The sequence below is a fragment of the Rhincodon typus genome, chromosome 40 (assembly GCF_021869965.1).
Source record: "Rhincodon typus isolate 14 chromosome 40, sRhiTyp1.1, whole genome shotgun sequence".
NCBI lineage: Eukaryota > Metazoa > Chordata > Chondrichthyes > Orectolobiformes > Rhincodontidae > Rhincodon > Rhincodon typus.
This window is the reverse complement of record NC_063371.1, coordinates 11,733,498-11,759,671: the sequence shown is the minus strand read 5'-3', so window position 1 is coordinate 11,759,671 and position 26,174 is coordinate 11,733,498. Positions and strand designations below refer to the sequence as shown.

At 44.8% G+C, this 26,174-nt stretch overlaps 1 protein-coding gene across 5 annotated transcripts in view; it reads right to left on the bottom strand.

The window, feature by feature from the left end:
* Positions 1-527: 527 nt before the first annotated feature.
* Positions 528-26,174, bottom strand: part of entpd4 (ectonucleoside triphosphate diphosphohydrolase 4) — a 29,819-nt gene continuing 4,172 nt past the window's right edge. Inside the window, exons 2-14 of one of the 5 annotated variants that reach the window (XM_048618634.1) lie at positions 24,786-24,967; positions 24,573-24,690; positions 23,120-23,314; positions 20,361-20,566; positions 17,142-17,292; positions 14,791-14,894; positions 12,194-12,253; positions 11,291-11,445; positions 8,423-8,589; positions 6,572-6,896; positions 5,566-5,651; positions 2,341-2,502; positions 528-1,372 (exon numbers count right to left, since the gene is read on the bottom strand). In XM_048618634.1, coding sequence (XP_048474591.1) covers positions 1,162-1,372; positions 2,341-2,502; positions 5,566-5,651; positions 6,572-6,896; positions 8,423-8,589; positions 11,291-11,445; positions 12,194-12,253; positions 14,791-14,894; positions 17,142-17,292; positions 20,361-20,566; positions 23,120-23,314; positions 24,573-24,580 — 1,830 coding nt within the window. In that variant the 5' untranslated portion in view covers positions 24,581-24,690; positions 24,786-24,967 and the 3' untranslated portion in view covers positions 528-1,161. Of the gene's footprint in view, positions 1,373-2,340; positions 2,503-5,565; positions 5,652-6,571; positions 6,897-8,422; positions 8,590-11,290; positions 11,446-12,193; positions 12,254-14,790; positions 14,895-17,141; positions 17,293-20,360; positions 20,567-23,119; positions 23,315-24,572; positions 24,691-24,785; positions 24,968-25,778; positions 25,846-26,174 lie in introns of those variants that run through there. The other 4 variants (XM_048618635.1, XM_048618637.1, XM_048618636.1 and 1 more) reach the window with 4 other exon arrangements.

Here is a 26,174-nt window from a genome sequence, read left to right as displayed (position 1 = left end):
ATTTGATGATAGGGATGAGAATTTTAAAGATGTGGTGTCCCTAGAGTTGGTGGGGGGCGGGGGGCGGGTCGCGGGTCGCAACGTAGGTCAGCAAGCCATCGGATGATAGTTAAGTGGGAATAAAAACAGAAGTTGCTGGAAAAGCTCAGCAGGTCTGGCAGCATCTGTGAAGGAAAAAAACAGAGTAAACGTTTCGGGTCCAGTGACCCCTCCTCAGAACTGGTTAGTTGAGTGGGATTTGGTTCAAGTTACGGCACAGGCAGAGGTGTTCTGGATAAGCTCATATTTACAGAAGAGTACGGCCAGACAGGACAGCACTGGAATAGGCCAATCTTGAGGCGGTAAAGGCCAGGATAAGGGATTCAGCAGCAGATGAGTAAAGAGGTGGTTGTCGTTTCAGAAGCCTAACACAGCGGTTTACGTGATGGAGAAAACATTCACCGATGTCCTGAGAACTTGTGCAGTGCCACAGAAGCTGAACAAGTCAACTTCTGTGCTGACAATTCTACAATGACGGAGACAAGAAGGATCTTATAAATACATTTATTGTCTCAACATTGTCAATCAGATCACTGATTTCGACATAACATCTCCATTTATTGCAGTTATAAATAAATATAATTTAAGAGTTTCTGATTGTCGAAATCAGCACAGCAGCTCTTGTATCCAATGCGTTACTACTGGGCTCACCTTCAACTCGCTTCCCCTCCTTCTTGTTGGTCCCTGCAGTCGTTCAGACATAACCAGCTCAAAATGAGCAACGTTTTCTCTCTGAGTTGCCTAACAATTCAGACAGAAAGCTGCGCTATTTCATTTCACTCAGCTGAATGACTGCAGCTCTTCTGTTTAAGAGACTGTTTTGCTGAAACGCAAAGGGGGAGTTTCCTGGCTTTCCTCAGGCAGGGTCATGCAATTTTCAACCGGCAATCAAATCAGCTTTGTCTGTGTTATGCCAGTGCCCAAGAAAGACCGGCGAATATCTCTGGAAGGTATTTGCGACCAGACCCTTTCCTCACCCAACACCCACCGTGTGCCTACTGCCCTTTCTTGGTTTGGTTTACAAAGACTGCACTTGACCCCACGGTGTTCCCCTGCAACCGGTCGCCCAGCCCAATCCCTGCCCACTTCCCCTGCCCCACCCAGTGCCCAGGTCACCAGCTTTCAGACAACACCTGACATCTGAGGGAGCCCAGCTTCCCCCTTCCACCCGTGGTGCTGCATCCTCCGGTGGATCCGCCTCAGTCGCAGCAGGTAGAGAAGGATGGACAGAAGGACAACCAGGAAACAGCCAAAAAATAAGTAGTGGTTGTTGACGAAGGAGAAGCCCCTCCAGTGCACGTGGTTCCCTTTGAAGTTGTCCAGTGGAATGTCCCTGTTGGCATGAAGGCAAATACTGTGAGAGAATGCCAGCCAATGCAACAACATCGAACCGGTGACCAGACAGGGCTCCCAGTTTGCGGGCTCTTGTTTGGAACGTGTTGAGCAGCATGTCCTCAATTAAGTGGGGCCAGAGACCTGCTGCGTTGCCAATTTCAAAGCTGGTTGTGCCCCTGCACCGACAGAAAGGATTTGCTCTACTGCAACTTTTCCTATCTTAGGATATTCCCAAAGTGCTGCGCAGCCAATGAGGTACCTCTGTAGGGCAGTCACTATGGCAACGCAGGAAACCTTTTGGTCCATTTCCCTGCACAACAAGGGCCCACAAACAGTGAGGCGGTCACACTCAGATAATGTTCCTGTGTCTTGAAGTGATGCTGCTCATGGAACAGGATCCTGGACAGTGAGAGAGAACTCCCCGCTCTTGTTCGGTTAATGCCACGACAACCCAATGGGGGAAGACAGGACCTGTTTGGTTTCATGTCTCAGCCCAAATATGGCTCAAAGATGACCCCTCACAGTCCTCAGCACTGAATGCATCAACTGGGATTTCACACTCAAACCCTGGAGACTGGGTCTTGAACCTTTTGACTCTGAGGCGCATGGTCTACCCACTGGGCCATGGCTGACTGTCAGCCAAACAGACCAGGAGAAAAACAATGCCTTCCCTCTAGGTCTGCCATTTGGGAAAAGGCTGTGGTGCATCCTAGGAGCTGGAGAGGTGCAGGAGGGACTGGCTTTAAATCTTAATTCCAGGGGTATTAAGTGCATGGAATCAACTCTCATCTTTTAACTTCCTTTGTGCAGGAGCAGATAGGGTGAACAATGACACAGGAGGGTCAGTCTGCCGACAGAATGGAAGTGTGAGGGGGGTGATGTGCCTTCGTATTATATCCACTGCTTTGATACAAACACAGCAATTACAGGGAGGATGTTGATGGGTGAATTGGCAATCAGTCTCACCTCAGGGGTAAGTACCGCGTCCTGTAGAGAATCGCCCCCAGCGTCCACTGTACCTCCTTGTCATAAACCAGCTGGGCTGTTTTCAAGTTAGTGTAGTTGACAGGGAAGGAAAACCCACTGTGCAGAACCTCATACATCCAGGCTGACTTAAAACACTGATACCTAGAGTAAAGAACAGCATTTTCACACAGGGGAATAGGACAGAGCCATCACCTTGGAACAAGAGCCAGGCTGCTGAGGAGTGAGATCAGGAAGCAAGACCTCATACAAAAGCAAGTGGAAACCTGCAACTCTGAATCCCTTCAATCAAGAGCCTCATGATGGGGAGATACTCAAACTTTGAAGACTGAGAATAGTCTATGTGAATTCAGGACAAGGGAAAAAGGACAAAAGGTGGAAAATGGAGCTGATGTTGTGATGAAGCTTCATGATGCATTAGTCATTAAAAACTTGGATAACGAAGGAGAAGTATGTGGGACTTTGGTTTTCAGCTCTGTGAAGGTCTGACCTGCTTTTTTTTTTAAGAAAGCCAAGGATGACACGGTGGCTCAGTGGTTAGCACTGCTGCCTCACAGCACCAGGGACCCAGGTTCGATTCCATCCTCGGGCGACTGTCTGTGTGGAGTTTGCACATTCTCCCTGTGTCTGTGTGGGTTTCCTCCGGGTGCTCCAGTTTCAACCCACAGTCCAAAGATGTGCAGGTTAGGGTGGATTGGCCATACTAAGTTGTCCTGAGTGTGCAGGATAGGTGGATTAGCCAGGGGATATGCAGGGTTACAGGGATAGGGTAGGGGAGTGTGTCTGGTTGGGATGCACTTTGGAGGCTCGGTACAGACTCGACGGGCCAAATCACCTGCTTCTACACGTTAGGGATTCTATGATTCCAAATGTCATAAAGCCATTTGAGATGGTGAACTAAAGACAAAAGATTGCGAACGGCAGATAAGTGACACAAAAGTTACCTTCTGAAACAACCGCTACTTCTCAATGACCTGAGTTTTGGTGGCTACAGAAAGACGATGGCTAGGGGCTACAAGCAGGCTCAGTTCAGAAGCCAAGAACCTCACCGGTAGAAGGGCTGTGTAGTTTTTAGCAAGACAATTAGACAAGGCTGGAAAAGCCCTTAGCTTTTCTGAGGGTTCAGTCAGAGCTTGGTCAGTGTGTTAGCCGGGGTGTTTCAGGAACAGAGAGAGAGAATCACATCTGGTCAATATGCAGAAAGTCATGGAGAGGAAATGTTTGCAATCTCATCAGGTGAAGTGAAGATAGGAGTGATCCTTCATTGAGTTGAGACTCGGTCAAGAATCTTGCTGGGAAAAGGGTTGAATCTTTTTGATGTTCATGCTAAGATCTTTCCAATGTGATCAACTTGTGTTATATCGTTAACAGTTACTGGACAGCCTTGACTAACCAGTAAGGTAACCAAGTTGCAAAAATAAAACTTACGGTCTATCAAGCTGGGTTTTACACAGAAATCTGCCTCATTGAGAATGATCATAGCTGGGATCATGACAAGGTCAAGAACAACCAGGGTTGAACTGACTGGTGGAAGAGGCTGACAGCCTCAAGATCCATTCCACTGTTCTGAATGGGCACGAGACAAGTCTTGATCTGGAACTCGTTCCTTATGTCTACTGATAAACAGACAGCGGCAGCAGGGGGATTGGTGGTAACTTGGTTCACTTATGTCCTTTAGGGAAGGAAATCTACCATCCTAACCTGGTCTGGCCTACATGTGACTCCAGACCCACAGCAATGTGGTTCACTCCAAACTGCCCTCTGTGCAATTAATGCTAGCCTAGCCAGCCACACCATCATCCCACGAGTGAATAAAGGGAAAAAACTGGCAAGTAAATTAGGTATGCGAGTGTTAGGTAATCACCAACACAAACAAACCAATGCCTCCCACTGATATTCAATACCATTACTATCTTTGAATTGCCCAATATCAACAACCAGAGTAACCATACAACTTTCAACATTCCTTCCCTCCACAACCAGCTACAAATGGTGTGTTTCATCTACAAGAAGCACTCACCAAAGATCCTTTAACTAGCCATGACCTTGACCCTTCTTTCTCTCCATCAAGTTTTTCATTAACCTCCACTTAGCAAAGCTTCAGCCTGTGCAAACCGTTTCTCTGTTTCAACCCTTCACACCTATTCCAAGTACATTCTTAGTCTTCTCTATTTTACACAGAACATTTTGAGTGATGCCACACTGTCCATACAGTGGCGAGGTTTGTGGATTTCAGGGAACTGTATCGTTGCAATGGCAAAGTCTAGGACTTGATTGATAAAAATATTTGCTTATCAGCACAAAATTCACATCTGGGAGAAAGACAGGACTGCAGATGTATAGAGACACCATCACCTGTAAAGATCCCTCCAAGTCACTCACCATCACTACTTGGAATGATAGCACCATTTCTTGAGTGTTACTGGGTCAAAATCCTGCAACTGCACCACATGGTCTGCAGAGGCAGCTCGCTATCACCTTCTGAACAGTGACCGTCAACCAGTGTCAGACTTGGCACAGATGTCTCGTGAATAATTTAACCAATGGAACTGGCACAGGAATGGTCAGAATGAAACTGGTTCCTTTTCTCCGTGTACTTGGTACAGAGATTGTTGGACAGCAAGATGAAACTGAAACCCTGGATCAGCACTTCCTAACTCAGAGATGATCAAATCAATTAAATCTTGATCCTCTGACTGAAGAATAATGTGAAGAACAGATTTGATGACCGACCATTCTGCCCTCCTGTCTCAATCTACCATGAGACAGGTTGCTCACCAGTCTCATCTCGCTGCCTTTTGTATTTGCAAACTGCAGCTTTAATCTCATCTGAAAGAAGAGTCCTCACTTTGACCTTGCTTTGTCCTGTATCAATGTGCTACAGTAAATAAGGATGCTGGGTTCCTATCAGAATCGTTAAGGTACGTTCCTTGCACACCTCTTATCTGCAGTGCTCAAGCAACAGAGAGGTAATCAAGACACCGAAAACATGAGCTGAGAGGTTCTCAGACAGTTCCAGCAGTCTGACGACAGACTCCGCTTTGATTCACATGGGGAAGGGTTGACTGGGAGGTACCTGCGCCAATGGATCGCTGTATCAACATGGTTTTCTGCACAAGGGAGATGGTCTGTGAGCAGTCATGAAAAGCCACCCTGGATGAGTTTTGTCATTCAGCCACTTCAGTATGATACTGGATATACACTTACTTGAGTCTGTGGAGGTCCGCATGCCTGGAGTATAAACCTTGCTCAAAGCGTTCCTTCAGGACTGTCCACTTGGTTGCACAATAATCCTGCAGGATTAATTGAATCTTAAATAGTGCAGCACAGTACAGGCCATTCAGTCTATCTAGTCTGTGCAGGTCCTCTCAAGAGCAATCCATTTCGTTTCACTGTACTGTCCTATATCAGTGTCACTGATTCTTTATCTCCATCAAGTTTGTAATCACCTCGTGTTCCCTCCATTTATCAAATCTTCAGGCACTGGCAATTCGTTTCCCCGTCTAAACTTTTCACACCTGCACCAAATGCCTCCTCGGCCTTCTCTATTTTACTGAAAACATCCTGAGCTTCTTGTGCTGTTTGCACATTTGCAAGGTTTGCGAATTTCAGTGAACTATTACAACAATGGCAAAGTCTAGGACTTGATTGACAAAAAGTATTCACTTGCCAGCAGGAAGCTCACATCTGGGAGTGACACTGAACCCAACAGGCCGACGTACACAACCTCCCAAAATCAGGAGCCAGTCAGTTGAGGAACGTCTGGAACTGAACAGAACTGTAGGGATATTATTTGCTGGCCTGTATTATCCCAACAGCTCCTGATTAGTTTAACTCAGAGCAAGGGCCCAAACCCTGGTCTACAAAGCTCAAGTTATACACTCTTCACTGCGGATGATGGTTAACAGCCTGACGCAGGTTTTGCTGAAACCCACCCACAAGATGACCCGCTCCAGACAGACATGTGATAATTGGGGGAAGAGTTCACGAGGGGCCACAGATTTCGCTCTCTGTTTCAGAGGCACCGCTCCAAATCAAGCATCAATGAAGGCATGGAGACAACCCTCCACGAGCCACGACAGATAGTGTGGGGATCAAACCAGTCGCATTACCCTGCACCACACCCTGGCCGTCTGGCCAATGTCCCCAGCAATGTCTGACTGAGCACTAAACCACACACGTCACATTTGTAAAATAAGATACAGCTCAGTACCTTAGCAGCCTTCGTGAATTTAGCAACATCATAGTCGCCACCCATGCGCAAGACATCTTCTGTGCAGTAATAGAATTCAGAAAACCCGTAAAATTCACTGTTCGGATAGTCGACTGGAGGCTGGTAGACCCCACTGAGCGATGTCGAAGTCTCATTGGTTTTGTTTAAGAAGGGACGAATGATTTGCCGACACCAATCAAAATCTCCCAGTCCTCGTAAATACAGAGTGCGTCCGTCTTGATGAATTTCATCCTTGATGTCAGCTGGCAAACAGGGGTCCAGGTACGGGACTTCCTCTGTTAGGCCAGTCTTCTGTCCCAGTAACCTGCAGGAGAGACAGGACACATGACTTTCTGAACCCCCTCGCTTCTGCATCTTTACCCTCAGCTCTACCGAAGCTGCCAGCTCTTCCTGAAGGCTCGTTTCATGGATACCCACATGCCCAGTGATTAGTTTGCAATCCTCACCAGTCATACCAAATGGACCAGTGAGATAATCGCCCCTCTTTCTCCCCTTCCCAGACTTTACTTCAGAAAGGAGAACAGCAAAGTCAGAGGCAAATGACAAGGTGGCCCCCTCCTGCTAAATGAATGAGTAGACAACTGCATGGCAGATGAAGTCTAATGTGGATAAATGTGAAGTTAGCCACTTTAACAGCAAGAACAGCAAGATGGATTATTATCTGAATGGCAGTGGATTGGGAAAGGGGAGGTGCGAGGAGACATGGGTGTTCCTTGTATACCAGTCACTACAAGTAAGCATGCAGCAGACAATACAACAAAATAAAAGCTGGCTAAACTCAGCAGCTCTGGCAGCATTTTTAGGAAGAAAGCAGAGTTAATGTTTCGAGTCCAGTGCTCTTCATCAAATGGTATATTGGCCTTCGTAGGGAGAGGATTCGAGTCTTAGTACAGTTGTCCAGGGCGTTGGTGAGACCACAGTTGGAGGACTGTGTGCAGTTTTGGTCTCCTTCCCTGTGAAAGGACATTCTGCTATGGAGGGACTGCAACAAAAATTTACCAGACTGATTCCTGGAATGGCAGGACTGACTTATGAAGACAGACCGGATCCGTCTGGAAAAGATTCACTGGAGTTTGGATGAGACCTATAAAATTCTCACAGCACTAGACACGATAAGCACAGGAAGGATATTCCTGATGTGTGGGGAGTCCAGAAACAGGGACCACAATCTAAGAATACATCGGGTCGGCCATTCAGGATTGAGATAAGGAGAAATGTCTTCACCCACAAAGTGGTGAGCCTGGGGAATTCTCGACCACAGAAAGTGATTGCGGCTCAAACACCGAATATTTTCAAGGAGGTGTTTGATATTATTCTTATGGCTAAAGGGATCAAAAGGCATTGGGAGGAAGTGGGAACAAGGTACGGAGCTGGATGATCAGCCATGATCATATTTAATGGCAGAGCAGGTTCAAAAGGCTGAATGATCAACTCCAGCTCCTGTGTACCACGTCCATAAGCAATGCCATGAATACTAGAGCTCCAGCCTCACAACCCAAACTCAAGACCTAATGCAAAGATTCCATCTCAGGAGTCGACACCACAAATTCGCAAACAAACAGGCACAGGAGTGGCAGCACAAAAACAGGCTATTTGGCCCAACAGTTCGATACCCTGATCATAAGAAAGATACTATACAAATCCAAATTTGTTCTCTCTTTACAGGATGAGATAGGGTCAGGTGGGAGGAGGCTTGGTGGGAGAATCGAGCACAGCTCTGTTGAGGCGAGTTGCCTATTTCCGTGCTGGGAAATGGTCGGCGATTCTCAGTCGTTTGAAATAAGTCAAATCTTGTCCCTGTGTGTAACCCTCAGTGAACAGCCCAAGTACCTGTTGGTCAGCGTGATCTTGTGGATGATGTGTTCCTCATAGCGCTTTCTGGCAGCATTCCCACCGAAACCCAGGAAGGTGGTGACATAGACACGATAGACGTGCTCCGTGTGATGGGCATCACAGCCCAGATTGAACTCTGCCAGCAGGTTCTTGGCCACCTCTTCCTGTACAAAAGCAACCGAGGCAGTTGATAAAGCTTCCAAGGTAATCTGTCCATTTTGTGCGGTGTTCAGCACAGGTATAGCACAAACATAACATTCAATTAGCAAACAATAGGTGACAGGTTTTTAAGGAGGAATTCAGCCAAGCAGCCCTTTCCAAAAGCAGAAGGAATTGTGCAACAAATGAAATGTTCAAGCTGGAGTTAAAACAGACGCCAATTTGATCAATGGGTGAAAAACGAGACAAATTTCACTTGAGCGAGATCTTGTAACAACAGAATAACTTTTTCTTCCTGCAGCCCCTGACGCAAATGTCCTGCATGTGTAACCTGCTGGGAGTGTGCATCAATACTGGTGTGATGGGCCCTACAGTTTGCTGCTGTCAGCAACAACATTAAAGATTAAGAAAGAAACAAAGACTCAAAGGAGGAGGAAATAGGGCACCAAATCTGGGGTCTGGTATGGAAAAAGATTGAAAGATTGGACCAAGTGGGAGACAATGAAAGTAGAATTTTACATCCAAGAAGGATGTGCCAGCAGCACGAGCGAGATGGAACAGTTTTAACTTGCTGCTTCTGCACTCAGAATAGTTGCACGAGCAATCATCTTGTCATTAAAAGGTACTTGCACTGTTGATCACGAACCGTAACGTTCAGAGATGGGCTTACAGGGCAATTAATGCACAGACCCAGCAAGGTACCAAAACTGGCAGGAAGGTTCAGGATGAGATTCCATTATATAAGGAAAAGGGATTAATTAATGAGCTTAATTATAGAGTCATAAAGCACAGGAACAGGCCCTTTGGTCCAAACAGTCCATGCTGACCGTAATCCAAACTAAACTAGTCCCAACTGCCTGCTCCTGGCCCACATCCTCCCAAACATTTCTTATTCATATACTGATCTAAATGTCATAACTGTACCCGCATCCATATTGACCTTATCTATACCCATCGTGATTTTATAAATCTCAACAAGGTCAGCCCTCAACTTCCTATGTTCCAGTGAAAAAAGTCCCAGCCTATCCAGTCTCTCCTTACAACTCAATACCTCCATTCCTGGCATCCTGGTAAATATCTTCTGAACTCTCTCCAGCTTAATAATATCGTCCTGTAACAGGGCGACCAGAACAGGATGCAGTACTCAATAAGAGGCCTCTCTGACACTCTGTACAACCTCAACATAACGCCCCAACTCCTACACTCAAAGGTCTGAGCAATGAAGGTAAGCATGTTAAATACCTTCTTAACCACCCTGTCGATACATGATGCAAACTTCAAAGAATTCCCAAGGTTTGCAGCTCATGGTGCTATGTTTTTGTCCCCTTATGCAGCCAGTTTTGGCGTTAATAAGTGTGGGTGCTTTGAACTCACTGAGTTTTCGAAGGAGATTTCACACATCAGGTCCACAGCATTTTGGGCAGCGGGCTTTGCTAGGTTTCAAAACAAAGCTTCCAAAACAGATTTGCTTGTTTGCAAGTTTGCTTCTAAGAAAGCCACCAGCCTCTCTTAAGCATCAATGAAGTATTTTTCCATCCAGTTGTGAATTTGCTGAGAGTAACCAGGTCTTAAGGGTCATCTAATGAGGACAGATGGCACAAACTGGGCTCACATTTCTCATAATATACATGATCTTAGTCTACCCTATCAACTCCTTTTGGATCAATAAGAGAATCTGTTTCAACGAATGGATGGGTTACAATTGGGAAAAAGGAATCTAACATTCGTAGCAGAGTCAAGCAATTTAGAAGAGGAGACGTTAAATAACATTCCTGATGCTAAGCTTGGAACTCTACTTCAGAAAGAGCAGATGCCAGCTCAATGAATCAGCTTCCTCCCTCATGTATTGCTCATGGAATCATTCTCCCTGAGCGAGTTGAGACAAGAAATGTTTCAGGATCATCAGCTATGCAAGGGATGACTGCATCACTGGTAAACATAGCTTTTACATGCACACTTTCAGCACAAGTGCTGGCTCATGCCTCACTCTGGCTCCCTGATCTAAGCCCACTGCACTGCCCCACTTTAAGCAGCAGAATGGTAACTCAAAGTCTCTCATTCACACTCAGTGAGCCGAAGCACTCTAAGCTTGGATGGCTCCATGGGGCGCTGCAATGTTCAACTTTGGCTCTCTCTGTGGCTTCACACTTGATAACCCCTCGTGTTCGGCCTCTGTCTTCCAACCTCCCTCCCCCCCGCTAAAAAACACACACACATATTCACATGTGCGTACACAAACACAGAAACACAGGCTCCTGTTAATTTTTCAGTTCCACTCTCCTCCTGCTTCCTCTGAGCTGCAGCCAGCTCCCTCCCTGGCAGTTCATTGTAGAATCAGATGGAAAGGACTTATCACCAGAAATTCATTCATCATTTATATTTTCTCAAAGAAGGCTTTCTGCTACTTAGTGCATTGAAAACAAATGAGTTACCACAAAGGGACATTGCGAGAGACACATAAGTTAAATAATGGACAGCAAAGCAGACTCAGTTGAAGAATGAGAAATCAGGCAACAAAAGACAACAAGGATTGATTGCGTGTCAGTTTCCAGAGAGCAGGAAATTCTGGCATGAAATCAGAGGCTCAGGAACATTCATGCAAGGGGCCCAACTACCAGGCTAAATGTTAGAGAATATGGATTACCAAGGAGAAAGCACAAAATCAAGGGCAAACCAAAAAAAAGAAGAGGAAGGACAGATAATAACCTGCTGTGAAGAGGCAAAGCTTACAGTTTTGGGGACTTCATAGGCTATCTGAGTAGAAACCCCTCCCATGTCCAGGACACCAGTTGTCCTCTTCCGGACAACTGCTGCCTGGGCCTCCGTGCCAGGAACCTTGACCTCCACAACCGAATCCTCACCTGTGTGAATTCATCAAAGGAAAACCGGTTAGTTTTGCTGTTTAAGCCTTGCTACAATTTTTGCATCCACTGCCCAAGTGAAAAGTCAAAGGCTGGATTATAGCCAGATCTCCAGTTGCGAAGGATCTTCTGCTAATTTCAAGCGCAGGTTTCTTGCGACCAGCACGGTGACACCAAGACAAGAGGAGCACAGTGCACTGCCTCTCTTGGCTCAACCACAAGGTGGTGAATTCAAGTCCTGCTGCACAGACTCGACTCCAGGATCGTGGCCGACACTCCGAGCACAGTACTCAAGGGGGTGCTGCACTGTCAGAGGAGCCATCTATCACCAAGATCTTAAACAGAGATCATGTCAATTCTCTCAGGCTGAAGTAAAAGACCCTGCGGCATCATTTCAAAGAGGAACAAGGGAGAAATTCTCTTTGCCCTGGCCATTATTTATCCTTCAAACAAGATGCAAAAAAATGCACCATGCCGGTGCTGGATGTATAAATTGACACATATACTGATGTGTCAAACCTGCTCAGCAATGGGTCCAGCCCTATTCTGTGATAACTTCATCCACACTGGAGGATAAGTCACTGTTTTCTATCATTCAAAAGGTCAGTGAAGGATTAAATTATTAATTATGACATTATAGCCACAAGAGTAATGCTTCACATTCATGTGAAACACACCACAGTTATTAAGGTGCTAAACATACCAGGTAGAACCTGCTCTTTTACAATGCACAGATACAAAGTTTTACCGTCACTGATGTGGTCAAATCGTCCCAGGACAAAGTTAATTCCAATCCAAGCATAAACTCCTGAAATCATTGAAATAAAAGAAATCTAGGATTACTACTTCAGGTTCACAACATATTTAACTGCAATTATGAAAGAAAAAAAATTTAATTTTGCAAACAGTTAGCATCAGTTATTTTGGGATTGTGTCTTTTGTGAAATCAGTATGGAGCCAGTGCTGTTCACCGCAGGATAGAGTTGTCTAAAGGAGTTAAGAATGTATGTTTCCACATGTTATTTTTCAAAAATAACATGTGGAAAATAAAATAAGTTGCCTCTGTAGGACAAGAGCTAAAGGCAGAAGATCATCCAGCCCCTCGAGCCTGCTCTGCCATTTAATACAATCGCAGGCTCGACTCCACCTTACTTCCTGCTCCCCACAACCCTTTCACCCATTATTAATAAAAATCCGTCCATGCCCTCCTGAAATCTATTCAGTGAACATTCTTTGATGGGCTTTCACGTGTATTTAAAACTCTGTCGGTCACTTTGAGCATTAACTGATATGTGTCAAAAACTTTAGAATATCATTTTTCCAAACTTCAAAATTGAGCTTATGACTACATCACGGTATAATGAGCAGGCAGTTCTGCACATTTTGTTTTTAAAACTCATTTTGCCCCTTTTGTGCAACCAATCCAAGTATTCTGTATTCTTCCATGGGATGTGTGTGCCACTTTCAAGGATAGCATTTATTTCCCATTCCCAATTGCCCTTGAACTGACTTGCACACAAGGCTATTTCAGAGGGCAGTTAAGAGTCAACCACATTGCTGTGGCTCTCGAGTCACATGCAGACCTGATGAGAAAAATGGTGGCAAATTCCCTTCCCAAAAGGTCATGAGTCAATCAGGTGGGCTTTTACAATAAGCAACAGTGGCCAACATTCAAATTTCACCACCTACTGTGGTGGGATTCAAACACATATCCCACAATTTTAGCCCAGGGCATTGGGATTACCAGTGCACTGGCTACTCAGCACTGACCATTACACTTATACCTGCCCAACGCGCGCACTGCCAAATGATTACTCCCTGTGTTATGGATCAGGCCAAGCACCCTCAAAATACAGAAGAAGACAACTTAAAATAAGAAAAAGTTGGGGTCTGGCCTAAGTGTAAGGCATTGTGTTCCAAATGCAATTCAATTGGTCAAACTATGCAACTTTAAGCAAAACACACTTTATTCCTCCACTACAGTTAAAACACAGACAAAATAAAAAGAAAACAATTGGCTTCACTGTAATTCTACCAAACTAAATAACAGATGTATTAACTACTGCCAGTTAATTGTTCCAATATGCTAACATTTCATAAACATACCCTTGGCAAAGATAAATTCAGTAAAATAGATTGTCTCACATGCAATTCTAGCATCAGGAAGAGAATCCCAGCTCTTAGCTGGAACAGAAAGAGGAATAACAGCTTCCACATTGAGCTTCAAGACCCCAGCAACTGCAGAAAGCTAAAACTAAACATCCTGGTTCTGTGGGAGCTTGTCACCATCCATTCAGGCTGCTTCTGTTGCTCCAACTTAAAAAATACCCAAGGCTTCACAAGCTTTGGCTTTGAACAGACTGTTTAGCACCTCTGTCTCAACCTTTCTTCATGAAAAAAAAGCAGGGCAAAATGCACCTCTTAAAGCCATTGTATCGTCACACAGGTAAATCAAGCAATCTTCATCAAAGCAAAATGTTAGTCTGAAATAAAAATGACACTCTAAAATGGTGTTTGTGTTATGAATGGCAGATTTCACATTTGGTGATGGGCAAATTAGTTTGAACAGAAAGTTAAGATAACAAAAAGCTTGTCAAAACAGGCTCAATTTCCAATTGTCCCAAAGCAGAAGCTCCAATCCAAGGCCTCCATCTGGGCTAACCCCAGAAATCAAGTCTCAGACCGTGTGGGTGTGCGAGTTACAAACATTCGACTTGTCTTGGTGCAGCGGCACAATACTGAAAGAGGCACTGGAGCCTCAACTTATTTTATCCCTCCACATTCTGTGCCAGACAGATTCTGACAACACAGTGGCAACAATGACCTGGTTCTATGTTAAATACTAGAATGCTAATGGACTGAGTAATTCTCCAATACCTGGAGAGCACAATGCTTTAAAATCTGTGATAACACAGTGTGGAGCTGGATGAACAACTGTGACTGACTACATGTAGACGTTACTGAACCACCCTACACTTGGGGAATTTTACAAGTGGAGCAATCCTAGTTCTACCAGAAGACTTTGCTGTAGTTTTGGTCAAAAAGTCTGTTTGCTGTCATTTGTCCAACTCGATTTAAACAGGCTCTACTTGCTGAGTAAATGGACTATTTGCTCTGAGCATTGTCTAACGTACTACCTGACACCCACATGTCAATACACATCCAGCGAGAACAATACACAATGTTAAACAATACGAAACAGGGCTGAATGCCATTGCTGCAGACTCCCCAGTTAATATTTAACCAAATGTTCAGCCCATTTGCTCACCAGTTCAACAATTCACTTCAAATCTTAAACTGCTCAAGAAATCTCCCCTACAAGTACTTTCATTGCAGAATACATACCTTCTTGCTTGCCTGAGATGACTTCTGCGTGCGAGTCAGCGAAGAGAAAATCGAAATTCAGTGGAATATCTGTACGGAGATCTTCAAGAATGGCATTTTGCTGGCTGAAAGAGCAAAGTTAACTTGCCGTCAACACTCTTAAAGATGTTATTCAGCCTGTGTGCAGAAAACAAGCAGACATTTCTGATGAAGGGTCTAGGCCCGAAACGTCAGCCTTCCTGCTCCTATGATGCTGCCTGGCCTGCTGTGTTCATCCAGCTCTGCACCTTGTTGTCTAGAATATGCTCCCTTCTCCCCCTTCTTGATCTGACTCAGGTGAGAGAATGTTTCGATGGGTCTCTGTTGAATATGTGTCTGTGATTAACTTGTACATGGCAATGGTCTCCTGACAGTCTCTTTGACTGTAATGGCACGACAAGTGAGCCTAGTTTGCTGCCTAACAGACTTCTGAAGGGGAAAATATCCAACAGGCACTGTTACATCATAACCGAAAGTGGATTTTTTCCCCACCAACCAACAGGGATAATGAAGACCCAGCATACTGTCTCCAACATTGCCCAAACTGAGATCAACCAACTCAGTGCACACCCGACACTGTGGAAAACTGTCCAAGTATGGCCTGTCAATAAAAGACAGGACAAGTTTCTCCCAGCGAGTTACTGCCCTATCAGTCTGGTCTCTATTACAAGCAAGTGCTGGAAGGGATCATTGACGGTGCTGTCAAGAGGCACTTGCAAAGCAATGACCTGCTCACTGATGCAAAGTCTTTTCTACACGAGGGCCACCCAGCTCCTGACCTCATTACAGCCTTGGTTCAAGCATGGACAAAAGAGCTGAACTCCACAGGTGAGGCGAGAGTGACTGCTCTTGAGGGCAATGCAGTGTTTGACTGTGGCATTCAGGTACCTGAGCAAAACTGGAGTCAATGGGTATTGGAAACAAACTCTCTACTGATTGGAATTACAACGAGCTCAAAGGAAAATGGTCTTGGCTGCTGGAGTTCAATCACCTCAGTTCCAAGGCATCTCTGCAGGACTTCTTCAGGGGAGTACCCTTGGCCCAACCACCTTCAGCAACTTCATTTACAACTACTCAGATACTGAAGCAGTGTATATCTAAACGCAGCAAGACCTGAATAATATCCTGGCATGGGACACGTAAGAGGTATGCAACATTTGCATCACGCAAGTGCCAGGCAATGTCCATGTCCAACAAAGGAGAATCTAAACATCTTCCCTTGACATTCAATGGCATTACCATCACTGAATCCCTCGTGATCAACATGCTGGGGAGGTACCATTGACAAGGAACTGAATTGGACCAGCAATATGAATACAGTGGCTGCAAGACCAGGTCAGAGGGTTGGCACACTGCAACAAGTAATTCACCTCCTGTCTGTCCAATACCTGTCTACCATTTACAAGGCACAAGTCAGGAGTGTGATGAATATTTTCCATTTACCTGGATGGGTGCAGTCCAACAACACTCAAGAAGGTTACTCAATACAGGATTTAAGGTCAAGGACAGGAAGAATTTTTTTACCCAGGCAGTGTCCTGGAACTCACTGCCACTGGAATAGTAGGGTGGTACAACCGGGAACCATCGCTATTTAACCACTACTTTTTAAATAATCATTTGAAGGACCATAGTATGGAAGGCTGGGGGTCAAGTGCTGGATGAAAGGACCAGAGTAGACTGGTGCTCGATGACTGACATGGACATAAAGGCTGTACAGCCTTTTTATGCTGTATAAACTCCATATCTCTTCAACACATTCGCCCACACGATTAGCACCCCATCACCATCTCAAGCATTCTTCCCTCGATCACTGACACATGGTAGCACCAGTATGTGCCATCAACAAGATACAAACCACCAAGCTTGCTCAGACTGCACCTTCTAAACTCATAGGCTCTCCCATCTAGAAGGTCAAGGGCAGCAGATACCTGGGAAACACCATCACCTGCAAGTTCCTCCCAACCCACACATCACCCTGACTTTGAAGAATATTGCTGTTCCTTCAGTGTCGCTCGGTCAAAATCCTGGAATTCCCTCCCATCAGCACCGTGTCCATACTCAGACAATGTTTGAAATGGTTAAAGAAAGCCGCTCACATCCATTCCTCAAAAGCAACAAGGAATGGGTAATAAATGCTGCCCCAATGAGTGACATTTACTTTCCATGAACAAAGCAAAACATTAATTCTGCTCTATCTGCTACACATCCTGCTCGAGTATCAAACAAGTGAAGCAAAGGGAATAGGCCAAAATCCCTGGGTATAGGGGAGGCCAAGAGGCTCTTAGTGGGTGAGAGACCGAGTATCGTTTTATGAAATGAAGTATAACCATTACTTTTCAGGCAAAATCCTCATCCCAGCCGTGCACAGGATATATAGTGGAGTCTCTTGGTGCTTCGAGTGAGGAATGTGATCTGCAGCAAAATTCAGAAGAGGTGCCAGGTAATCACTGGATTTCTCCGGTGTGGCTGCCAGCTCTGAAATTCCTGTGGAAAAGAACACAAAAAGAACAAATGAAGCAAAACTATTTCTTCCAAAGAAATAAATTGAGCACAGCATGAGTGTTGTCCTGAGACCACTCATCGTAAGTGCTGCTCTAACTCTTGCTCCCCTAACTCCAGTTCAATGGTTGTCCCATTACCAATTTGCCATAGTGGACCTGGACTGTTGTGAAAAGATGTGACCACATCCAGGCGCACTTGAGAATACATTATCCATATGGAAAGATGAATTACTGCTGTTGCGTCAGAATACAATTTTCAACAGGCTGAGATCTTGCAACCAGGAGAAATGATCTAACACCGAGTGGTCAGAAATATGATTTTAACTCCTCCATGTACTGTGCTGTATCCACCCATGACATTTCAATGCTCAGGAAAACATGAGTGCAGTGGTTTGCAAAACTGCAAAACCAACCAGGTTTCAAGGGGAAAAAAATCAGAATTAACGTTTTGGTCCAGCCACCTTTCCTCAGAACTGATGGTAGCCAGGAAAAAAAAGTTGTTTTTTTTTGTCCAAAGACTGGGAGGGAGTAAATGATAGGTGATATAGAGCCCAAAGAGAGAGAACAGTTGGACAAAGGAATGGATAACAATCAGCCTGCGAGAATGAATAACTGCTAATGGGGGATGTTAGTAGCTAACTATGGGTTGTGTGTAATAGCAGACCATGTGATAACAAGCCAGGTGTGTGGGTTCATAGAAGTTCATGGAACCCCTACAGTGTGGAAACAGGCCATTCAGCCCAACAAGTCCACACTGACCCTCACAGCATCCCACCCAGACTCATCCCCCTATAACCCATCTAATCCACTCATCCCTGAACACTACAGGCAATTTAACATGGCCAATCCACCTAGCCTGCACATCTTTGGACTGTGGGAGGAACCCAGAGGAAATCCACGCAGACACAGGGAGTGGGGTTTGGCGTAAGGATATGGGAGAGCTCTAAAATTGTTGAACTCGATACTGAGTCCAGCTGGCTATAGAGTTCCCAAGCAGAAAATGAGGTGTTGTTCTTCCAGCTTGTGCTGAGCTTCACTGGACCACTGCAGCAAGCCTAAGGCAGAGATGTTGGCCAGGGAACAGGGTGTTGAAGTGGCAGGCAACTGGAAGCTCAGGGTCTTTTCTGTTGACAGAACATAGGCGTTCTACAAAGTGGTCACCAAGTCTACGCTTGGTTTCCCCAATGTAGAGGAGACCACATTGTGATTGATCTGCTTGAGCTTTTTCAGCAATTTGTGTTTCTGATTTCCAGCATTTGCAATTCTTTCGGGTTTCTTTTTCATCCAAGTTTCTTGTTATTCAGACCTCACAGCCCATTTTCGGCCATGCTCTTCGGAATACTAGAAAGCACAGTTTTCTTTGCAGACAGCAGAACTTTTATCACATACTGATAGTGACTTTGAAACACAGCCAAGCATACACGCCATTCAGTCTGTTGGTGCGACTACTCCGCACCAAATCCCTCCCTTCTATTCAGAACATTTCACCCTGCCATTTCTATATCCTTCTATTTGCTTCAACCTCAGGTGTTTATCTAACCTCCTCTTAAAATGGATCTACATTTGATTACTGTTAGTCATTCACTGAAATGGTATTAATTTTCACATTCTAACCAACAGAGGAAAAAATGAGAGTGTAAGAGAAAACTTGCCAGAAATATAAAAAACATTGGAAAGATTCTCTGTACGAAGAACCCTTTGTGTGTTTATATATTTGTGTATATATACACACACATTACCTATTTATACACAGACACAAATTCTGGTCCTTTACAAAGTCAGGCTAGAGAATTAATAATTAAGGAATTGGCAGATATATTGAAGCGGTGTTTTGCATCACTCTCCCGAAACAAGACACAAGTAACATGCCAGATGTAGCAATAATAATTCAACAAACGGGGAGGAACTCTTGAAAGTTACAATCACCAGAGATGTGGTGCTCAGTAAATCAGTGGGGCTGTGAGCTGACAAGTGCCCGAGTCCCGATGGACTTCACCCTAAAGTCTTAGAAGAAGGGGCAAATCAGATAGCGAATGCATTGGTTTTAATTTTCCAATGAAAATCGTGAAGAATCAATCTCGAGAATGAGCATGGGAGCTGTGCACCCATTCTGTGTTGCATTCAGAGCACAGAACCCATTCCAAAGTGGTACTGACTGAACTGATGTGAAGTGAAGCACAGCCAACCTCAGCAGTTCAGGTAAGGCAAAGACAGAGTCCCCCATACTGTCCTTCATCCATATGGCTGGTGTAGGGCTCAACTTGCATGTCTCCCACAGACAAATAATCTTCCGATATTCAATCCTGTCTCGCAATCAATATACTCTGCAGAAACACAACAGAAATCCACACTTGTAATACAAGGGGGTGATCCAAGTGCCATTCAGTTGGACAGTCTCACTGTTAGTTAACATCTAGATGTTCCTGTCTCTCTCTCACCTTTACTACATGCTTACTGAAAGCGAGAAATTAAGAACAGCCATTAATTTGGTGCCACCTTTACCCGTGGCGCAGTTGGACATAATGTAACCACTAAGAGCCTGTTCATCAACAGTCAAGAGTGATTTTCCTTAACTGACACGACAGGAACCCAAGTAAAAAAAAAACTCAATGAAACTTACAGGAGGCTGCCATTCAGCTCATTCTGCCTATGCTATTGCTTTGAACATCTTATACCTTCTGTCCACCTCACTGCACCTTCCTCATCCTGAAGTACGTTTCCAACTTCCTCTTAACAAAAGTGATGGAATCAGCTTCCACTGCCTGTTCAGATGGAGTATTCCCAGATGCTAACAAACCAGATCCCAAAAAATTCTCATCTCCCCTCGAAATCTTTGCCGGTGATTTTAAATTTCTGATATCATACAAATCATCCAAAAAAAAAAAAATTGCTCCTACTTATTCCACCATAATTTGGATCATTTAAAACAGCATACAATATTTTAATTCCATCAAAATCTGGATTAGACACCCAATTTATTTTTCTTCACGGAAAGAAAGGGTACTCAATTTAAACAAGTTCATGACAACATCTGCTCTGAGAGTCATTAACCTGGTTTGATCTTCATCACGACAGGCTGTCTGTTCCTGCCCCTCATCTGTTTGATGTCGAGCAGATCGTGTGGATTCCCATTGTGTCTTGGCCAGCAGTACACAAAGAGCCTCGAGCCACTACTTCCACAGTCTATCACAATGCCGTAGTTTAAATAAGGGTTCTTAATGTCAGTAGCTTCCATGTCCAACAATTTGGTCAAGTGCCTATGAGGACAAGGACAAGGAGGAAGAAGGTTAAACAGTAGCAAGTACTTGCATTTGCCCACACCATAGGTCACTCCTTCAAGGTGCTTTGCTGTTGTATTTCAAGTCAAAACTTGGACAGTAAGCCATGGGAAAGGATATTAGGACCGGTGACAAAATGCCTAGTGCTGTGGTTGGTTTGCTCGTCGAGCTGGTTCATTACTTTGCAGACATTTCATTATCCTGCTGGGTAACATCTTCAGTGCAGCCTCCAACGAAGCGCTGTTATATTTTTCCGCTTGCTATTTAAACTCTGGGGTCCGTTGGAGTTGATGACCTCATTTCCGGTTTTCTTTCCAGGGGTGCATAAATAGAGTCTAATTCTACGTGTTTATTGATGGCCTTCTTGGTGGAGAACCAGGCCTTGAGGAATTCCCATGCTCGTCTCTGTTTGGCTTGTCCTAGGATCCTGACATTGCCCCAATCGAACTGGTGGTTCTCCTTATCTGTGTGTATGGAGACAAGCGAGTATTGGTCATGTCTTTCTGTTGTTAGTTGGTGTTCATGTATTCTTGTAGCCGGTTTCCTGCCTCTCTGTCCAATATAATGCTTGTAACAGTTCTTGCATGGAAATCTTGTATATTACTTTGGTTCTGTCCATAGTGGGTAAGGGGTCTTTGGTTCTTGTTAGCAGTTGGCGTAGGGTTGACCAATACTCACTCATCTCCATACACACAGATAAGGAGGACCACCAATTCGATTGGGACAACGTCAGGATCCTAGGACAAGCCAAACAGAGACAAGCATGGGATTTCCTGGAGGCCTGGTTCTCCACCAAGAAGGCCATCAATGAACACGTAGAATTAGACCCTATTTACGCACCACTGGAAAGAAAAACCAGAAATGAGGTAATCAACTCCAATGGACCCCAGAGTTTAAATAGCAAGTGGGAAAACACAACAGTGTTTCATCGGAGGCTGCACTGATGATGTTACCAGGCAGGGTAATGAAACGTCTGCAAACTAACGAACCAGCTCGGTGAGTGAACCAACCACAGCATCCACAAGCCGAGCTACAAATCAATCAAAAACCTTACAATGCCTCGTCAAAGACTTGGCATTTAGGAACACGGTAATACCAGAAAGTTGCCACCCGTTTGAAGAACCAGGCACAAGGTGTTTTCCAGGCAGAAACAGAGAGGCAGCTGAAGGAGTTGTCACCAACAGTGGAGCAACTGAAACTGGGGATAGTGAAGAAGCCACATTTGGAGAATTGCAGAGATCTCAGAGGGTGACAGGCTGCGAAAAGATACAGGGATAGTGAAGAGTCTGCAAACTTTGGAGTATTGTGTGCAGTTCTAGTCACTGTGCTACAGGAAGGATGTGGAGACCTTGGAGAGAGCGCAAAGAGATGTACCTGATGTTTCCTGGATTGGAAAGTAATAGCTATCAGGAAAGGTTGGAAAACTTGGATTGTGTTCACTAGAACATCAGAGCTGAGGGGCAAACTAATCCAAGAATATAGAATTATGACAGACATGGAGAGGGTCGATAGTTGGAATCTTTTTCCCAGGATGGACTTGTCAAATTCTAAGGGGCGTAGGTTTAAGGAGAGAGGGGAAAAATTTATAAAGAGATGTGCAAGGAAAGTTTTTTTTTTATACAGAGAGGGTGGTAGGTGCCTGAAACATGCTTCCAGGGGAGGTGGTAGAAGCAGAGACAAGAGCAATGTCTAAGAGGCACTTAGACAAACACATGAACAGCTAGGGAATAGAGGGATATGTACCATGTGCAGGCTGATAGGATTAGTTTAGAAAGGCATCACGGTGGCACAGACATGGTGGGCTGAAGGGCCTGATCCTGTGCTATAGTGCTCCATGTTCTACCTGAGTGGGCACCATTGAAGCACTTGTGACCTGAGGTTAACAAAGACACAGTTAAAAGAGTGTGACATTGTGATTATGTCTCATGAGTACACTATCTGTAAAAGTGAAGTCAGGAGGATTTCTCCTCAAAATCCTAAACTCCAAAGATTAAATTGCCATATCCTTTCCCAAGCCCATACTCGCAGCTGTCACCATTTTGGGTTATTAGAGTTCTCTTAAATTCAGAAACAAGTGTTACAGAGAAGGAGGAGCAATTTTATTTTTACCATCAAGTTGAGAAAAACCCACATTTCGCTGCACAGACCCTGCTGTGTAGTTCAGCAGCTGGCAGGCTAGGCTCAAATCTCAGTTCACACTGCAGCTGTACTTTGTGGTGTACAGTGCTTTGGAATAGCCTGAGGTTGAGTCAGGTGCTACAGAAATGAAAATCTGATTTGCGTTCTAGATTAGATTTGAAGTCTTGGAGATGGACCTGGAAGTGGGAAGCGGAAGAAATGAATACAGGGGAAGGAGTGATGGTGGAACAGGATTTCCAGCATTCAGAGGTTTGTTTTTGAGCTGGACAGTGTTCACCGAGTGCTGAAGATTTCGGAGCAACAACAAGAAAAGCTTACTGAAGCAAGTATAGACGTTCGATACCATGGTAATGCTCACGGATGAAGAGACAGAATCTGCAGTTCATACATTACCTATCTCCTTTGTCTTGGTACAACCGTCCCCATCCAGTCTTATCCAAAACCAGCAGAACATACAGTAAAGTTAAGAGAACAACGATCAATGCAAGAGCTGTCAATTGACGGAAAGTGGTGTTGAATGGACGTGGGCAGGTGGAAGGAGAGAAGCTGAAATGCCATGAAGCTGGAAATAAACAAGAGATGTAGAACCTATGGAAGAGAGAAGTTCTCGGTCAAAAAAAATGAAACAATACTTCAAGAGAGATCACAGGCTGGCAAAACGGCCACTTTTTTCCAGATGGGAATTTATCTCAGGTTGCAACTTCAAAACTGACTCGAGTTCATTCCTTAGAGTATACTAATGAGCAATTTAGTGACTAACATCTTACGGTCTGCTGACTAACCAGATTAGTATGTTTTATCTTGCAAAATTACAGATGAATCAATATTGCCTTTGAAACTCCGACACAGAAGGTTGCACCTTCACGAGCCACTCCAACCAAGGCTGACATGGGGTCATCAAGAGATGCTGAACTATTACAGGGCCTGTCTTTCAGATCAGAAGTTAAGCTGAGGCTTCCTCTACTCTCGTTCAGGTGGGCTGGGGAAAATCATGGAATCATAGAATTCCAACAGTGTGGAAGCAGGCCATTCAGCCCATCAAGTCCACACTGACTGCCGAATGGCATCCCACCCAGACCCACCTTATCCTATCCCTGTATTTCCCATGGCTAACCCACCTACCTGGCACATCCCTGGACACGATGGGGCAATTTAGCACGGCCAATACACCTGACCTGCACACCTTTGGACTCAGGGAGGAAATTGGAGCACCCGGAGGAAACACATGCAGACACGGGCAAAATCTACAAACGTCACACAAACAGGCTGGAATTGAACCCGGGTCTGTAGCACTGTGAAGCAACAGTGCTAGCCACTGAGTCAATGTGCCACCCCAGACCATGTCCTGGCGAACTGCCCTCTCTTACTCAAGGTTACAGAAGCTGATGATCTGCTTACTATCTATCACGTTGTTGCTTGTGAGAAGTTGCTGCATGCAAATTGGCTGCTGTTGCTGTTCCTTCACCGAAAAGGTGAAAGAACTCTAAAAATACTTTACTGGCTGTCCATTGCTGTTGGACATTGAGGTTGCGAAGGGAATGTAAAAAAAAAAGTCTTCATTTCTCTCTGGACTCTGTCCACCACTATATCTGCCACAAACTGCCCTGTGTGAGAATCTTGTTAACTTTCCAGAAGTTGGAATCCACTGGGTTGAAATTCGGATATGCTCCACCAGCAACAGCAGAACAAGAACCAAGCACAGTACTGAGCAAGTGAAACGTGATCATCCTGTTTTCAAAAGCCGATCATTACTTCAAGCAGTGCTGTCTGGAGTACAACAAGATTTCCTAATGCCTTTGATCAGTCGGTAATATTGCAGAGTTACTGCCCAAAACTTAGCACTTACCTGCCCATGGCAAAATGCTTCTTCTCCTCCTTCTACAAAGAGCAGCAACGATCAGCTGTCAATGAATCCAAGTTGTGACCAGCACAGCATACAGTTCTGCCAGGGAGGCACCTGTGTCCTGGAGCAGTGAACAAAAAGGGGGATCAGCAGACAATGCTCCTCCGCCTTACAACTACTCTCTATCACTTTCACACAAGTTCTCCAAGTACTCACATCAACTGGCCCGAACACAACCTGGGTGCGAGGGTCACAACGTGCTGTCCCACTTGTCCAGCAAATTGCATGGAAGTTTGTCAAATAAGTTACTCAGTTCTCAGACTGTACGCAGTTGAACAATCCAGTATCACTGTGATCATGAAAGAAGCCAATCGACCCATCAAATTCACGCTTTGTCTCTATACAGTAATCAAATTATTTCAATTGCTTTCAGCAACACATAGCTCTGCAAGTTTATTTTCCCCCCATGGGCTCATCTGATTTCCATTTTAATTCATTCATTGTCTCCACTTCCACCATATGTCAGACGAAGCAAGTTCCAGACTACCAGTGGATGTACAAAAATCTTCTTCTTCACATCCTGGCATGATCTTTTCCCGAAATTCTTAAATCTATAACACCTAGTCTCTGGATGCAATCAGCTCTAGGGAAACAGTTTTTGTCTAAACTATCTAAACCCATCATATTCTTGTATATATCTGTCAAGTCTCCCCTGAACCTTGTTTACTCCAAGCAGAACAACCCCAGCTTCTCCAATATAATTTTGTCACTAACATCCCCCAGCTCCGGAACCATTCTGACCAATCTCCTCCCAAGGACCCTCACATCTTTTCAAAGTGTGTACACCAGAATCTCACTCTTTGTGCACTTTCTGTGCAGTCGTAACATTGTATTCCTCACTCTGTTCTATTACCCTAATACACTTTGTATGGTACAATCTGCCTGTACTGCACGCAAAACCAAACTTTTCACTGTACCTAGGTACATGGGACAATAATAAATAAATCAGATCAGAACTGGGCACGATACTTAGGCAGAATATGAACACTTAGACATATATTTTCACAACAGGTCCACTGAATGCGTGTGCTGACCTCGGAACAATCACCCAGTAGGATATGACACGACAAACACATATTGAAGTATTTTTCCCAATGTACTGAAGGTTTCTGCCTCAACCACCCTGGCAGGGTGTCATTACAGACATACCTCTGGCTGAAAACACTCTCTACTCAGAGATAGTAGGAACTGCAGATGCTGGAGAATCCGAGACAACAAGGTGCAGGGCTGGATGAACACAGCAGGCCAAGCAGCATCATAGGAGCAGAGAGGCTGACGTTTCGGGCCTAGACGCTTCATCAGAAAAGGGGGAGGGGAAGGGGGTTCTGAAATAAATAGGGAGAGAGTGGGAGGCGGATAGAAGATGGATAGAGGAGAGGAAACAAACAGGTCGAAGAGGCGGGGATGGGGCCAGTAAAGGTGACTGTAGGTGGGGAGTTAGGGAGGGGATAGGTCAGTCCAGGGTGGACGGACAGGTCAAGGGGGCGGGATGAGGTTAGTCGGTAGGAGATGGAGGTGCGGCTTGAGGTGGGAGGAGGGGATAGG